At 26.2% G+C, this 19,057-nt stretch overlaps 1 protein-coding gene across 1 annotated transcript; it reads right to left on the minus strand.

Annotated features, from left to right (window-relative positions):
- Nucleotides 1–2,480: 2,480 nt before the first annotated feature.
- Nucleotides 2,481–4,366, minus strand: LOC114193873 (transcription factor RAX3-like). The gene is made up of 3 exons (XM_028083839.1): nucleotides 4,126–4,366; nucleotides 3,732–3,861; nucleotides 2,481–3,565 (listed from the first exon to the last, which is right to left on the minus strand). Exons 1-3 carry the CDS (start codon nucleotides 4,259–4,261, stop codon nucleotides 2,704–2,706), a joined length of 1,128 nt encoding a protein of 375 aa, XP_027939640.1. The 5' UTR covers nucleotides 4,262–4,366; the 3' UTR covers nucleotides 2,481–2,703.
- Nucleotides 4,367–19,057: the final 14,691 nt, after the last annotated feature.

Consider the following 19,057-nt stretch of genomic DNA (forward strand, 5'->3'; position numbering starts at 1 on the left):
AATAAACTTTACCTTATAAATCGAATTTTTAATATTGAATTTAATAAATTTCAGTTATTAAGATGAAAATGAACTTTATATTTATATAATAAACCTAGACAATGTACTTGAAGTGATGATTGTACACAGGATGAGATTATTAAATGGTTTCTTAGAAAAGAACTATGGAGCATGACTTTTCGATGCTTTGACAAAACCCATATCTAAAGGTTTCAACAAATTAATATATAGGACCTATGATCCTTATTCCCACCTAGAAAGAGTGAAAGGGGTAAAAAGTAACACAAATCTTAAATCAAATTTAAACTATGGCTTTCCAATGTTAATGTTTCACTTTCATTTTATATATACTATGATGTATGATGCATACTGTTGAAAGAGGAACTTAAATCTATTCTAAGTATTACTGTGATCCTGACAAGTGATTATATACAATCATTTTTCTTTAGATAAAAAAAAAATAAATAAAAACTCATCTATATTAAATTGTTGTCTAAAATGGAAAGGAATCATTTGGTCAGCAACATTACTGAACTTTCTTTTTTCTTTTTCTGAGACTACACAGATTTTGAATCTTATATAAGTCAATTTTAGTCTATATTAAGAGTACTTTGGAGGGATTTGTTTCAAACATTTTAGATTTTTTTTTTATAAAATTCAAATTAACTTATACACAAATTAAAAACAAAAATTTAGATAAATTATACAAGAGAATTTACAAATTATATATAAACAAATTTTAACTCTTATAAATCTTAATTTTATTTTTTCTATTTTTAAAAATTTTAGATAAGAAATTTGTCCAACATGAATATATTTAGTTAATAAAATTTTATAAATTATAGACACAAATGCATATAACAACTAAACAATTAGTTAAGAATCTAAGTGCAAGTTTAATTTTTATTTTAAGTAGAAAGAAGATAATTGAATAATATAATATAAAGAAAGACCAATAAATTTATTATTTTTATCAATAAAAAATGAAATTGAATTAAAAAAAAACACTTGAGAAGGTGTTTTAGCCCTTATACAAAAAATGGAACTTGTAAAAAAAACGGAATAACTTAACATTATGGCTCTACCAACCCAAAAGACCAAACAAATTAAAAGACCGATAAATTCATTGTCTTAATATTTATCGTAACATTAAAACTGATGTGAATTCTTTACATAAATTTAGCTTTATCTTACAAATAAAATCTCATTGAAAGTGTTAAAACTCAAAGTTAAAAGGTTTTGTATGGAGGTAGTTAATTTTCTTTGGTGGTTGGATGTAGTTTAATTTGACAACAACAACGGAAGAATTGAACAGCCACATATTCCAAAAGCTTGTTAACTGAGTCACGTAAAGAATCTATATTTTTTAATATGTAATTAAGAAACTATACATAAGAGGTCCTAGCTAAAGTATCTTTCTTATATATAAACAAAATGCACCCTATTGAAACATCTCATTTTATGCTATTAATGTTCACTTCCATCAACAAGACAACTCTCTCACCATATTAATACACATATTTTATCTATATTTTAGGCATCTATCACTGCTCATGCCAGGTGCCACTTCTTTTTTAAGAAAAACTATAATATTATACACCACTTTTATGCAATATTCTTTTACAATAGCAGGAAAAATAAAACAACAAGAAACGAGAGAGATAAATGTAAAGTGAGGTGAAAACTGTGATTAAAAACAAAGCTAAATAGTAGAAGACACAAGAAATTTTCCTAGATACAACACTATAATAAATGAATAGTACAAGTTCTGTTTTCGAATTAGATTCAGTTTTGCATTCATAATATATCACGTTTAATAAAGCAAAACATTATACAAAATATCAAAATAACATCTAATAATTATAATGAAAAAGTAACACCAATATCGATTAGTTTTCTTAAGCGCTTATAAAAACAAAAAAAAAAAACTAAAAGAGGAAGTAATGTCATATTTATTTTGTAATATATCTAAACTAATTTGTAAATGTTTTTTTATATATTGATATATGCATGTATTCAACTTCTTGTTAAAAAAGTAAACTTCAAATTTTAATTTTATTTTATATTATAAATTAATTTTATTTCTGATCAATTTGATATTCTTGCACACTTTAAAGTTATAGTTAATATAGAACTTTTAAAATTTGTAGACAAGTTTTCTTTAAAGTTATATATATATATATTATATTATAAAGAAGTTTATGCATGTAATGTTTTATCTTAAGTTTGTGAAAAGGTAGCATAAGAATTGATTGTATCTCTTTATTTGTTTTGATGAAAGAGAAATGTACACGTAAACACAAACCACATTGTTCAGTGTTGGGCGCAGACTAAAGGGTACCCTACTCAGTGCCTTTTTCTGAGATTGCATAGACTTTGACTGGTCTTCTCTATGCACACAATAAATCATAAATCATACCACAAATCAGTTAGAACACGAAACATATTTAAATCATACCCAAATCAATACACAAAAACAATAGTCAGAGAAACTACACTGCTACTACCTATAGCAGATATCATCAACATTCAACACTAAAGCTTAACTAAGCACAAATTAACATATAGCTACAGTACATAGATAGTTATACATACTATATCTATATATGTAACTTATTTTATTTGTCAATTACCCCCTCCCCTTGTCACAAATGGCTAATAATAGTAATGAAAGTAAAATAACAATATACAAATAAGATCATGTTATTGTGCCCCTGGGTAGTTAAACTCTTGCAAACCACATTCTTCACCTTCAAAATGGGAAGCAAGTGAATCATGGTGATAAATGGTGGTTTCACCCCAATTTGTGGCGGCGGTGGTGGTGGCGGTGGTGTTTTGGTCACAAGTAGTAGTGATAGTAGAATCTGTTATCTTGTGGTGGATCATGCCCTCATTGTACAAGAACTCTAACCCATCTGAATAATGAGAAGAAGGCACCATTTCCTCAAATGATGGGGTGAAATTACCACCTTGTCCTTGCACCATGTTGTCGTCAACACCAGAGTATTGACCAGTGTGTGCAAATTGTACCTCGTTGTTGTTGGCAACAATGCAGGCCGAAGAAGAAGAAGAACCAACATGAACTTGTTCTTGATAAACCTGTTGCCCTTCTGATGGAAATTGCAGATTATTCAACCCATCAAGGGTAGGCTGGTAATAATCACCGGAAAATCTTCCTCCGAGTTTGATGAGGAGTTTCTTGATGGAATCTTGGTCGTTGAAACCTGGACCTTGGTTTGTTGTGTATGGCAAGGGTACTATCGGTAGTGGCAGCACTGGCATGTTAATGTTCTGTGGCCAACATAGTTGTTGATGTTGTTGTTGATGTTGTTGATGTTGTTGACTAGTGTTACTATTTTCCTGAACCATGGATAAGGAAGAAGAATCACCATCGCTACTCCTCCTATTAGCATCACTAATTTCTTGCTTAACACTGTTGTAATTGCCTCTATTACGTGGCTCTCTTCGATGCTTCCCTAGAAGCTTCTTTTTCAGCCTCGTGTTCCAGTAGTTCTTTATGTCATTATCAGTTCTTCCCGGCAATTGTGCTGCAATCACCGACCACCTGCGATCAACAAACCAAAGGGTTTCACGAAACAAACAACCATTATCTACTCAGTAAAAGTTATATCTCCAAAAACCAAACACGCATTATAATTAATTATTAGCATGCATATATTGTAGCAAGCAAAACCTGGGAGTGAAATGAACACACACACACACACACATACCTGCTCCCGATACTGATGTAAAGGCTGCAAATAATGTTGTCTTCTTCCTCGGAGAAACCACCGTGCCTGAGATTAGGGCGAAGGTAGTTCAGCCACCTAAGGCGGCAACTCTTGCCGCATCGCTTAAGGCCTAATTCATCACAAAATTAAAGATAGTAAGTACTGTCAGACACACACACACACACACAAAAAAACCTAATCTTGATACTGATCATGATGTCTGTTAAATTAATGAGAATTACCGAAACCAAATTGGAATATATATAATCTTATAATAATAATTTAGACAGTGTGGTTTAAAAATTTGAAGTATAGAGATGGATAGTGAATGAAATGATGATGAAGGAAAGAAAAATTTAGAAATAGGGTTAGAAAAAAGTGGTAAAATATATACCTATTTTTTGAGGCAAAGCAATCCAGTTACCACCAGTGCCATGTTTTTCTATGTAGGATTTGAGCTTAGCATCTTCTTCTGGTGACCATGGACCTTTCTTCACGTTTGCTTTGTCGCAGCAAGGAGCTCTGCCCATGTTGTCTTCTTTTTGGTTTTGGTGTCTGCTTTGAGCTTTTTGATCTTTTGATTGATTGGGCAACTTCCACTCTTTAATTACAAACCCAAGTCAGAATTATAGGAGAGAGAGAGAGAGAGAGAGAATGAGAATTATTAATATAAAAAAACTTGGAGGGGATAAACATGATTCCAAGACAATCCATTCCACTATTTTTATATAGTGTGTGTGGCAGAAAAGAAAGGTATGTGTTTATTTGTATAGAAAATTCCTGAAATTTAGTATTGCCAGAATAGGAGAATAAGGTTTGTTCTTCTTGTCTTTCTTAGACTGGAATCAATTTTAAGTTGTATATACTATGGGCTCTAACATTTTTTATTTTCCTTCCAACTTTTCCGACTTCACTGTCTATGCATGCATCTCACATAATCTCACACTCTTTCTTCATTTTTCAACTTTTTTCTTATTACAAAAAATTGTTTCTTTTCTTTTTTATATACTTTTAATAACACATTTTCATCACCTTTTTTTTTTTTCTAAATGTTATCATTAAAGTTCTCCCCCACCCGACATTTTTTTATAGTTTTCCCTCATTTTATTGATGTGTTGAATGTGTAACATGTTGCTATAAAACAAGTCTATTAATCATGACCATTTTTATGAAATAACTTCGTTTTATTACTAATAAAATGTATAAAAATTGAAGGATGTTACGATAAAAATATACTAAAAATTGAAACTTAATCATAAAATGAGCAACAAAAAATATGACAATTTAATGATAAAACATGTCACTAAACCTTTTTTTTTTACAATTTAGTGATAAAATCCAAATATCCTTATTTAATATATTTGTTTTTGTTGATAATTAAACTTTTTTTTTATTTAAAGAATTGGTTGATGACTTCTCAAACCTTATTAATTAATAAAGTTGTAGCATGGAAATAAAACTATGAGAAGTGTACTATATTGAAGTTTTTATTACATTTTCTTTTGTTAATTAGGAGTTATCAACAATGTTGGACATTGTTTAATGGTGATGTAGCTTTTGTCAATGCTTTGAAATTTGGCTGTGAAGGCTGTCTTATATTAATGTAAAGTTAATATCTTTCCAACTTCTAAGTTGACCAGTTTTATGATCACTTTAGGGCACAGAGAGTCTGAAATACTCGAGAAGGACACATGTGCTTTCAAAAATCTATGTTTAGAGTTTTTTTTCAAACCAGATTTTCTTAGAAAAATAGTTTCTAAAGGATAATCTTTTAATAGGTTTTAATGCGCATGAATCAGGAAAGTGAGAGGTGAGAAGGATGATGTGTAAAAATAGAAGAATTTAATAAAACTCATAATTACAATGAGAGAAGAAAAACACACAATATAGAGAGCCCTTTGAAAGAACTTTTTATGAATTTTATTCTAATTTAAAAAACTACACATGGTTTTGTGATATTTTCAATATATAATGATGTTGTTGATGATGTGATTTGGTTTTTATAATCCATGTGTTCGAAGTAGCATTTATTGAAAACAATACTAAAAAAATCTCATATTTGTTAATTTTATTTTGAATTTTTTTAAGAAATACTTATAAGTTTTGTATAAAACACTTTTCGTAAAAAATTTCGTAGAAAATATTTGTGAATTTTATAATTTTGTAGAAAATAATTATCTACGAAGGAATTACCTGTCAATTAAAATTCTTAGAAGAAATAGTAGAAAAAAGTCTTTTCTTGTAAATTTTTTTAATAAATTTAAAAAAAAAAATCATGTAATATAAAAAGTTTTAATAGTGAAAATAAATTTATGTACAAGATATTCATCTTAATAGGACCGTGACATTCAAAAACTGACCTCATGAGTATTTGAGTGTGAGAAATAATAAAGATAATTTCATCTTATGGGGTCCGTAACTCACCAACCAAGCTTCATATCCGAGAAATGAAATTAAAAATTGAAGGATGTTGATATCTATAAGGTGTAATCAATCTCATTGATTTTAGTCCAAAATTGAAAGGTTAACAAAGATTCTAGAAGAAAAAGAAATAGAGGAAAAGCGTGCATTGAATTTATGTGGAAAAGTTGTGAGGGTTTTTTTCTTCCATTTTTGGTTGGTGAACAAAATGACTTACTAGATAATAAGAGTGCCGTGAGAACCGAGGCAGTAGGCTGACTAGTGTGTACAAGCACTATCCCCACACTAAATATATATATATTAGGGTTTTAAGTGAGTTTGATTTCATGTTTAATAGAAATACGTTTTAAGAGGAGAATCACATATTTATTATTTTGGAGTTTTATAATAAAATGTTTATAATTCATTGATCACATCTACAAAATGCTAAATTATCGATAAAATATCCATAGATTTTAAATTTTGAATTATTAATAAAAATATCTCTAAAGTAAATTCGAGCATTTACTACTAATGAAATATTTGTCAGTAATATTTGTCAATAATTTCTTAGGTCACGTGTTCGTGTCGAACACATATCCATATCTGATACTTTATGAGAAGTAATGAAATATCTAATTTATAAAGTCATAGTACAATACAAAGAAATCTTTGAATAAAGACAAATTTTAGTAATAAAAAATAATTAATCATTATATAGTGACCAATTTAAGTACCAATTTAAAAACTAAAAATTATTTGCAACTAAAATAGTTCAAAAAAATTATAATTGGTGTCTAAATTGATAATTAAAATAGTTTTTATTATGAATTGGTTTCTAAATTTGTCCCTAACATTAGCTACAAATATTTTGACTATTAAAATAATTGGTCTTTAATTAGAAAAGTGGTCTTTAACATATTTTTTTTACTAAAATTGGTTATTATTTGAAAGTTTCCTTATAATGGTATTTTTACAATGACAATAATTTTTATTTTTTTATGTTAACAACTTTAGTACATATAGTTTTAATTTGGATTCACACAATAACAATCATATATTTATCATGTTTTTAAGAATTAATATACATTTTTTAATATTCATATATCACGTATCGTATCCTATTATTTTCAAAATAAATATATTGACGTGTCAGATACGTATCATATCCGATACACATTGTATTTGTGCATCATAGGTAATTTATAATGTTTATTACTGACAGATATTTATGTCAATAAAATGAGCGTCAAAGTTCCTATTTTGGACTTTGCCCATTTCATAATAAAATTCATTGGTAAATTCTTGGTAATTGATTTTTTTGAAAAATTGTTGGTAAATATTTGCTGATAAATAAATTTTTAAAAATTTGTTGCTAAATCTGTTAGTAATTGAATCTTTTTAAAATTTGTCTGTAAATTTGTCGATAAAATGGGTCTAAACATTTTTACCAAATTTGATGAAATATTTTTAATAAATTAAATGATGTTGGATTAGTAAAGAAGAAGAGAAGAAGAAGAGGAGAAGGAGGAAGAAGAGAAGGAGAAGGAAAAAGAGAAAGAAAAGGACGAGGAGCTAAGGTTGCAACAGTTATGATAGTACTAGAGGTTGCGACGATAATGGCAGATCCAGTAATGACAACAACAATGGAGGAAGAGGAGAAAAAAGAAGAAAAAAAATTGAAAAAGGGAAAATAAGGAGGATCAAATAACGATATTTACTAACAAATTTTATCAAGGCCAAAATTTGTCAGTAATTACTAATGGATATTAACCGACAAATAATTATTGATAGCTTTTTACTGTCAATAATTACATATGGACTTTGACTATTGATGATTATCAATGGATAATTATTGACAAGTTTTGGCCATCAATAATTATCAATGGGTAATTACTGAAAAATTTTGAACGTTTGTAATTATCGACAATTTTTCTTATTCGACAATAAAATTTACTAATGATCATTTGACTAATAGATTCTTTATCATCGATAAGTCATGTGTAATTTTGAATTACTAACGAGGATTAATAATTGCTGACAAATTTTGTTAGTTGATAAATTCTTTTTTCTAGTAAACAACTTAGCATGTGTTGTGGTCATTTTTCTATTATATTATAGAATGGATTTTAATATATTACATATTTGTTTGTTTGAGATTTTTTATAAAAAATTACGTTATAGAACTAATTTAAGTGAATAAAGAAATTTAATAATGGAAAGGGAAGGAAAGAAGAATGAAATGGAAACTTTTTTTTTCTCCAATTTGGCGCTTAAGAAACTAGGAAAAAGGGAAGGATGGTAAAAATACTTTTGCCAGCAAGTATTCACAGATAAAATATGTCACGGATAAACCTTTCATTTAGTAGGTAATATAAAATAATTATTTACTTATTATTATTAATTGTTGTTTCATTTGAAGAACTTTTTTATTTCGCTAAAATAATTTTTGGTATTTCTCAACCATTGAGTATATATGTTGATATTTGAAAAGTTTTCTTAGATCTCTAAGGTATTTTTCTTCTTATCATACCCTTAATTACACATTTGTTTTTCTTTTGTGCAATTTCTTTCAATAGTCTCTCAAAATGTTTATAAGACACACATGTGTTTAATTTTTAATATTTTTATTTGTTGTTTATTTTCATCATGTAGAATATTATTTCAATATATTTTATCTAATTATTTTTATTTTATAACTCGTTATCAATCATACTGTAATTTTTTCACTATAATTGTATTAATAACTTTTATTTACTATAGTATAAAAATTTATTGTAATTGTCGTCAATATTTTTTTATCACTATCCAACATATATTAAACTTCAAAAGATATAAGATCTATGTTAAAATTTTATTATTATGTTTATTATTTGTTCTTTCCGTCATTTTCATCAATTGATGTATTATAACTTTTATTAGTGTATAAAAAAGATATTCATTAGAATTTAAAAAATTGAAGTAAACAAACATTTAAAATATATTTTAATTTGAATATTTGTTTTCCTTTTATATATTTTTAAATTTTATCAACTAAGTTCCATTAATGTTTGCATATTTAATAAATGTTTTGGTTTTCATGAAATTTTATTTGGTATTCTAATATAAAATGTAAACAATTATAATTTATTTCAAAGTATTTGATATCGAAGAAACAATCATCCTCCTAATATTGAATTTTTGATAATATTATGTTTATGTTACCTTAATTTTTTATTATTTTATAAAAAATAATTAAAATTGATATTAAAGGGGTAAGAAAATGGGTACATGTATGGGTACAAGATTATATCCGTTACCCGATATGGATGGGTGTTGAAAGGGGGAGCTTGTTCAACTCAAGTGAAGATGGTTTTGATGATGTCCAAGGCTATGCATCATGTGCATCACTGGTTTAGGATTAGTCTTGTTTTTTTAGCTTGTGCATTAGATGTTGTAGATCAAGAATTACATGTAAAACAAGCTTGAATTGGATTAAATCAGCTATCAAACTTTTGAATGTGTCAAAAGCAAAACTCGTAAATGGATTAAATACTTAACTAATAGATTATATGAAGGCACTGCACTAATGTAGTGAAAATACACTCACAATAATCTATTAAGTAAATACCTAATCCATTAATTACTACAGCAGAACTCTGGTATAAAAACAGTTTTGAAATCAGTTTTAAAACAAAGAGAAAAATAATTGAATTGCAGAGAAACGAACTAAGAGACTTCTTTTTATGAGATCAAGATACATATAGTTCTTGTGCTTGCTTGGGAGATCATTCAATTGGACAATCAAGAAGATTGATGGTGGATTCAACCTTTGTGGGTCAAGATTGGATCTATGATCAAGTGATAAATCTGCACATCCACTAGGTGTATTCGTTTCTTGTTTCTTTTCTATTGTATTTCTATTTACAGTTGATTCACTGTGTGAAGTGAAGGTCTAGGTGCAATTGTGTGGATGCATTGCATCTAGGGGTAGTTCTTGATTTGTAGATCAACTCCTTAGTCTTTAGGGTCTTGAATTATATAGATGTTCTTGTAATTCTTGTATCTCTATTGTTTTAGTGGAATCCTCCTAAGTGGGTTACTTAGGAGAAGACTGGACGTAGAATCATATTGAATCGAACCAGTATAAATTGTTGTGTTCTTTGTTTCTCTCTTCTTTTGCACCTTTCTTGATTGCTTTACACAATCCATTAACACAAAGCTGTAAAATTGGTTAATTGGGTCATTAGGGTTAAAGAAACTTTCAAGATTCAATTAAAATAAGTGAAAGACTCAATAAACAGTTTAAATCCCTTTTTTGGTTGAGTTATATTAGACATATATGTTTTAACAATGAGGATGAGACAAAAGTTTGATACCCGTTGGGTTTAAGTATGGGGATGAGGATGGATTTTTTCTACGGAGATGGGTATGAGATAGCAAAACTCATTCCTACCCCGCCCCGTTGCTATCCCTACTCTTAATGACTAAGATATTTTGTTGGTTTTCATTACGAATAAAGAGCGTGTCATTAGTGAATTGTATCAAACTCACCTCGACCCCATTCTCACCTACTTTCATCCCTTGTAAAATCTTTTCCTAAAAGACCCTTTTAAGCATCCCTGATAAGCCTTTTGAGTCCCCTTGTCTAAGTTCTTTCGTAGGTATGAATTTCTTTGATTAGGCTCTCATTCACTAAAATTAAGATTGTAGTTAACTCAAAATACCTATCTATCTCCATTTATTATGGAACCTCAATCAATCCATCATATAAATAAGATAGTCTCACTTAAGTGAATCATAAGCCTTTTCATAATCTACTTTAACCATAATTAATTTTACTTTACTCATTTGAATTTATCCTTAAAATGAATCATACACTCTAAAACTTAGCAAGTCTACATACCAATTTAGAAATCCAAACAACAAAACACAAAAAGATCATTTAATTTGAGAAAATATTTTTTGTTCTTTATCTAAAACAACATTGTAAATTTTCAAAAATTATAAATATATTTATTTCTTTACAAAGGTGATAGAAAAGGAAGTCAAAATGATAAAAAAGAAAAGAAAAACTATATAAAAAAAATGCTAAAATTTGTTATAGAAAATTTAAGTCTCTTTCAATGATAAATATGAAACAACACAAAAGAAAATCAATTTATAAATTTTATTATATAAATAAATTTTCATTTTTTATACAAAAGTATACTATCATTACAAGAAAATTCTCAATTAGAAAATAATTTTAGAAATTAAAAATAGTTAGTCACTATAGTGATCAATTTAGATACCAATTTACAAAATTAAAAATTATTGATTTCTAAAATAGTCACAATTATAAATAAATATAATTGGTCACTAATTAATTAGAAACCAATTTAGAAACTAAGTCATTTTGGTAGCCAAAACTCAAGTACCTAATTTTTAGTGACAAAATTCCTTTGGTAATCAAAACCATAATAGCTAATTTTAAAGACTAATTTAATGACCAATTATAATTTTTTATTCATAATAGTGATTATTTTAGTAACCAATAATTTTTAATATTTGTAAATTAGTATATAAATTGATTACTATAGCTACTAATTATTATTGGTCACTAAAATATTTCACTATTTAAAAGTTTTATTTTAGTGTATTACGTAATTATATATATATATATATATATATATATATATATATATATATATATATATATATATATATATTATTAAAACATTTAATATTTTATTGATTTTGTAAAAATTGTATAAGCTTTTTTTTAATTTGAATTAGTCATTTTTTCTAACAAGTTCATTTAATAAGTATTAACCATATTTTATTTTTCAAAACTAAATTTGTTTATCAATTTAATCTATTTTCATTAAGTTTTTTTACAATGTTTATTATTTTCACATATAGTCATGGTTAATGGCGAACATTTTTTTAATTTAAACTATATAAAAGTTATAAAAAAAACCCAACAAATATTAAAAGTAATACAGTAACTAATTTTTTCAATAAAATTAAAAATACATAATAAAAAAGTATAGTATAGGTGTAGGCCGACATCATCCCGGCCCAACCAAGGTACACATGCGATTAGGGATATCATCGGAGCGGGTAGGGTACAGATAGTAGCTCCCCCGTACCCTACCCGTTGGATAAATATTCACCTCGTACCCCTATCCATATCCGTCGGGTATTCATTATGCGGGTACCTACCTATTTTTTTTCATATTCGCGGATATCCATCATGGGTACCCGCGGATATCCATGGGTACCTGCAAATATTTACCAAATTATTTAAAAAATAAATATTTAATCTTAGATTCAAATAAAATAAAATACATCACTGTCATAAATTTTAAATAAAGTTCAAATAAACTCAATTTCATACAAGTCCAAATAATTATAAAAGTAAATATAAAATGATGTTCAACACAATAAAAATTCTTTAATTAATGCTTTGATCAACAAGCCCATTTACTCCAATTGATTCCTGAAAAATAAAAAAAAAATAAAAAAAATAATAAACCTGAACTGTTGTCACGTGCCAAGTATTCTTATTTTGATTCCATCATTTTGAAAACAAACATACCATAAATGTCACTATCTATGTAGGGTTTGATGTAGATGCCCGATTTCAAAGAAAGGAGAGAGAAGAATGTCAAGGGAAGTACTTGGAAGAAGACAACATATCAATACTTGAAGTTGGAAGAATGAAGACAAAAGTTTAGTGGGTATGGGTATCCACGGGTACAGATACTTAATACCCGTACCTGCACCGTTAACATGCGGGTATCAAAAATACTCGTACCCGCGAGTAGCGGGTATCCATTTTTAATATTTGTTTCTTACTGTTGCGGGTTTTACCCGTGGATACCCGTAGATACCCGCGGGTACAGATTTTTTTGACATCCCTATATGTGGCTGACATCATCCCGGCACAGGCAGGGGCCGACCTCATCTCGGCCTGGTGGTGAATGTTGAAGGAAATCTTCTGTGCGATCCAATTAAGCACAACAACCCAAATAAACACAATAGTCCAACAAAACACCATTGGCAAGACAAGAAGGCTAGGTATATCTCGTCCCTTTTGGCCTTGTATATCCCGGCCCAATAATGCGATAGATTCGAAGATGAGCGAAGAAAAGATTCACAAAAAATGTTCTTGAGATCGTTTGGTTCCATACTAAAACAGTTTCGATCATGTACATATATTAAGATAAAATCACACAAATAAGATAGCATAGCTAGTAGTTTATAAGTTATAAACTTCTAAAATAAGTTAATTTAAGTATTTATAGGAAAAAAACCCAGTTAGTTCAGTTATAATTTACTCAAATATATTAAATTAAGTTATCGATAATTTTTTTGGTTTTTAACTGATAATCTAAAATTTTATTTTGAATATTTACCTATTAATTTTTGAAAATCCACAATTTTAATCCAATCCAAATTTGTGCTCATGTTTTTTATTGTACATTTTAATTAACCAAATTGCCTCTTCATAGTACTACAACATAATTTCTTAAAAATCTAAAAGCTAAAATAAAAAATAGAAATTGATGAGAAACTAAAGTTACAATATTTTAAAGAGGTCAAATTAAGGTTTTTACCATTCCATAGATAGCCCCACAAAATTGAAAAAAAAGTTTAAGTCAAAAGAATCATACACCGTTGTGCCACAAAAGGGAGAAATTAGCTTAAAACTTAACATATTTAATGCTCATTTAAGCTTTGCTTATTTGACCACAACTCACCTTTACATTTTACTACTTTACACTGCACACTTTCATTATGTTCCCTACTCCAGTATGAAAAATTGTAGACTCCGTGCAGTCAAAATTTAATGATTAATAAAACTTTAAACATATTAGTGAAAAAAAACTAATTCATACTTTTAATATTTTAAACTGTTTATCTGCAAGTAAACATTCATGAAAAATATAAATTTAGAGTTAAATATATTTTTTATCTCTAAATTAATTATAAGAATTGTATTTTATTTTTAAACTAAATATATATATTAATTTTAATCCACAACTGCGTTTTACTTAAATTTAATCGCTTTTTGGTTTGTTGTTTGTTTGTGTAGAAAAGCAGATTCCTACTAAGCTTTTTCTTAAATGTAATCCTATTTATAGCACCGAAAAATAATAGCTGACCTCATTATTCCTTTCTTATTATTTTTTTTCATGTTATTTTAAAATAGTTATTTATATAAATTAAAATTAACTTACATGTAAAATAAAAATAAAAAATAACTAAATTTGTTTTTACAAATTAATTTATAAATAGACTAATTATTTTAACTCATTAAAAATATTTGTATTTTTCAATGTCTCTGTATGAAAAAGTTGGTCCTATATTGTTAATGAACATAATCAAAAGTTGAAGGTTATATAATATTGATCCTAACTAGTTCAACATAAGTATTGTTTTTTTTTTCAATAAATGAACAGAAAAGTAATATGAGTGTTAAATTAATTAAAATTAAATTCAGTTGAATGAAATTGAAATTGTCATTATTATTAAATGTATATGTTTGGTGTTTTATTGGACTATTAATATATCTCACCTGCAATGAAAGTTTTATTCAAAATTAATATTAATAATCATTTGAAACATGAAGCAAAAATTTGGTAAAATAAATATGTTAAAAACAAATTATTACAAGGAAAAAAGTGGTTGGTGAAGCATATATATATATATATATATATATATATATATATATATATATATATATATATATATATATATATATATATATATATATATATATATATATATATATATATATATATATATATAAGCTAGTAAGCAAGTTGTGCAATAATAATTGAATAATTAAAGAGTAAGGACCAAAGTCTTTTCTTTCTTCTAATAGTACGACAGTCAACTTATAATAATTCGATTTTGACCATTGGGTTTGAAAATTTTGGAGAAAATTAATATGTAATTTAGTCTTTATATGTATTATACATTAGTACTAACATTTATTTAATTATTTTTTCATAATAACTTATTTGTAAATCACCTTTAATTTTGTTATCAATTATTTTATCGTATTCATGGAACTATATTTTTTTAAGTTGGATATGTTAATATTTAAAGTACCTTTTCTATCAATAAACTAAATTAATGTTGACTAACTTATTTTCGCATGTTTTTTTATTTATTTTTATATGTACTTCTCTTTTCTATTGGGTGAGGCAATAAGTTAAAGAAATGTTTTTTTTAAAAATAAATTTTAACTTAAAAGCCTTTAAAATATGAGATAATTATGAAACAACTATTTCATTTTCAAAGATATTGTTTCAAGTTTTCAAGTAAGTTTTAAATAAATAAAAAGGTCAAACATAACCTACAATTTGGCCCATTAACTCATAAAGAGGGACCAACATACTTAACTTTGGGACACTTTAAAGACTAATTTGATTGATATTTTATAGCTTAGGAAATCAAGAATAAATTTTTAAATAAAAGTTTTAACTATAAACTTCAGAGAAGAATAAAAGGAATGTTTCTATAGTTTAAGAAACCCTAATAAGTAACCCTGCTTGCATATAATGGGTTGTATTTAAAGGTGTAAAATTAAGTTCAACTCTAAATAGATTTAAATTTAATTCAATTTACAAGTTACACATACAAAATTTTATAACTCAACCTAACTATAACTTCGTAAGTTTGTTTATTAAAGCATATATAATTGCTGCATGAAGTTAAGGTTAGTAAGAGGGTTCAAAATTGAATTGATCTAAAAATTTAACAGAATCAGCTCCAAAAATTCTAGATTAAAATAACGAACTTTTTATCGATTTGGATTTTATTTTTCAAGAATTAGGTGATTCAATTCAATTTCAATTTAACACAAATCGATTCAAAAACCGAATTGAAAAAAAAATATTATTTCACTTATAAACGATATATGTCAATAATAAAAAAATTCTATTGTGTCCAACTCGGTTCATTGTTAAAATTTTTATATTATATGAAAGTTTTCTTGCAAATTAATAAAAAAAATTTGCAAGAAAGAATTTTTTTTTCTCCATTTTTTATATGAATTTTAATTGACATGTAATTCCTTTGTAGATAGTTTTTTTTTACATATAAAATTTGTAAATATTTTATACAATTTTTTTTTGCAAAAAGTGTTTTATACAAAATATTTTGCAAAAAATTAGTAGAAATTTCTTGCAATTTTTTTATAACAAAAATTATATGTATTTCCTACGAAATTTTTTTCAAAACAAAATTGACAGAAAATATAAATTATTTTAGTAGTACATGCACTACAAAAAAAAAACGACTTTAGACAACACTAAACAATATCACAGGTATAAAAATGTGGTATAAACATAGTAAAGGTAACACTTTTTTAGGTGTGGCTTAAAAATTATCCTAAGCAACATTTATATAAATGTTGCTTGTAAACAGTGTGAGATAATCCATAGAAATATGGTCTAAAATATATTAAAAATTAAAGTTTTTATATTAAAAATATTTTATCCCTCCTTTTTTGACTACAAACTCAGTTTCAGAAACGTGAAAATTTGAATTTCTTCCCTCCCTTTGGTTTTAGATTGAAAACATGAAGAGCTCATAGTGTTGAAAATATGAAATTTTGAGAAACACATATGAAAATCAAAAAATTGGTTTAACACTGATAAAACGACATATCCTTTATCAATGAGTGAATACAAACTAATGTATTGTTATATGATAAAAAAAGTTGGAAAACAAAAATCAAGGATAAATTTTTAGAAATTCAATTTTAATGTTAGATCAACTCGTCACAAATTTAACTTGAATCCATTTAACTCAAAATTTAACTAAATTAAGTTGTTTTTAGTATATGTTTAACAAGTTTTAAACTTCTTTTTTTTAATTCAAACCAACTCAAACTTATAGTAAATTAGATTGACTCTCGTATTAGAACTCATATTAACATTCTAATTGTGTGACAAAACCATATTGCCTTCCATTTTAAATATAAAAAATTGAAAAAATTGCTATAAGTATTAATCTATAATACATATTTAAGTTTTATCTATTAAAAATAATATACTTAATTATATATTATATAAAATTAATGAAAATCATAATATAAAGGATCACTTAATCCTAACATATTTTTATTCATGTAGAACTAGATTTAAATAAATATCTTATAGTAAGATGGTTAAGTTAAAATGTTACGGGTGAAAAACACGACTTCAAATAAGATATTTCTTTTACATGTCTAATAATTTTTTTTTTTCGATGATTCAAATAGTATGAGATTCAATCTCCTTAAACAAAGTAAGGTGTTGAGGTGTTATATATGAATATAACAATCATAATTGAAATGAAAATTTAACTAAAAATTAGTAACCAGAAAAGTCCTATTTATAAAATCGTCACTTAAAAAAATAGGGTTTTCGAAAAATAATAATCATTAGTAAAATTGGTAAATATTTCGTGCAAATGATATAGTTAAAAAGAAAACACTTCATAATTTTTTGAAATAGAAGTAGCAAGGAGAGTCAAAGTTAATGAGTTAAAGCTACAAAGAGCATTGAATTGAAGTTGAATTTAGTAGAATGGAGAGTGAGTCATATTCATTGAATGAAATGAAAGAAGCATTGTGTTGTGGTAAAAGGTTAATTAATAGTGTGATTAATTGAGTGGGGATTAATTTGAATGATAGCAAGTACTTCCTCTTTATAATTGAAAATAGGTATGAAAATTAAAGATTCAAGGATAGGGATGCTTGACTTTTCATGCATATTTTGTTGCAAAATTCTTGAAAGCCACATAATTATTTTAAATTAAATAGCAATTTAAAGTACTGTTTAATTAGTAAAAAGAATTTAATATTGGAGGAGTTAAAAAATTATAATTTTAAAGTTTGAATTCTTTAGTAATTTTCCTTTATTGTTCATCTGATGTGTATTCAAAATATATCAAAATATATTGGTGATCAATAATTTTAAAATATATATAATTACTTTTAAAATAGTAAAATAATGTATTTTTAACGTTCGATAGAAAAATCAAACTCCATAATTTTGTATCAAAAAGTTAAAAGACTACATTACTATTTAATGCTTAAATTTTCTTTAGTGCACCGATACATAATCTACCATTTAATAGTATGTTCAGCTTTTTATACGTTGTGACTCATCTTAATTAAGTAATTGTAATTTTAAATCTTTAGCTATTCCTACACACTACTAATAAAAATATGTAATTTTATTTTATATTATTTAATTCTGATTATATGGTGCAAGTTCGATCTTATTTTCCTATGGATTTAGAAAATCCTAGAGATTTCTCAGCGTACATTGATTTATGTAACTACTTTTCATCCAATGATTTGAATTATACGGACAATATTTTAATCTATATTTGTAAAATTTAATCAATTAACAAAACTAACAATCTCATATTTTTTAATACTAAGTTATTTATTTTGAATTTCAATGTATTCTGTCTTCAAATATATAAGTTTAAAAACATTAGAAAAGAATAATTTATATTTATTTAATATTTTGCGCTTATTATTTTTTAGATAATAAAAAAAAATAGTCATTATGAGTGAAGAAATAAGTACCAATAGTCCCTTAGTATGATTAATTATCCTACCCACGCATGAAATGATGAAAAAACACAGGATTAAGAAAAAAAAAATTAAAAAGCTCTCGTTTTCTTTTTTCTAGGTTCGTATTCTTCTTAGAACATTATACATATAAGAAATAAGAAAGATTAGAGTTAAACTTTATCTACAATTATCTATAAAATTTTCTCTTCATTTTTTTATTTACTTTTTGTTATTTTTTATTTTATAAGTTTACTTGAACTTTTATTATTTGAAAATGAGTAACTTATATTTATTCTATGAATTTCTAATTGGGATTTTTAATTTGTGTATGTATTTCTCTTAATGGTTCCTACCCTTAGTGTATGTATTTTACTAA

The sequence above is a fragment of the Vigna unguiculata genome, chromosome 8 (genome assembly GCF_004118075.2).
Source record: "Vigna unguiculata cultivar IT97K-499-35 chromosome 8, ASM411807v1, whole genome shotgun sequence".
NCBI classification, from domain to species: Eukaryota; Viridiplantae; Streptophyta; class Magnoliopsida; order Fabales; family Fabaceae; genus Vigna; species Vigna unguiculata.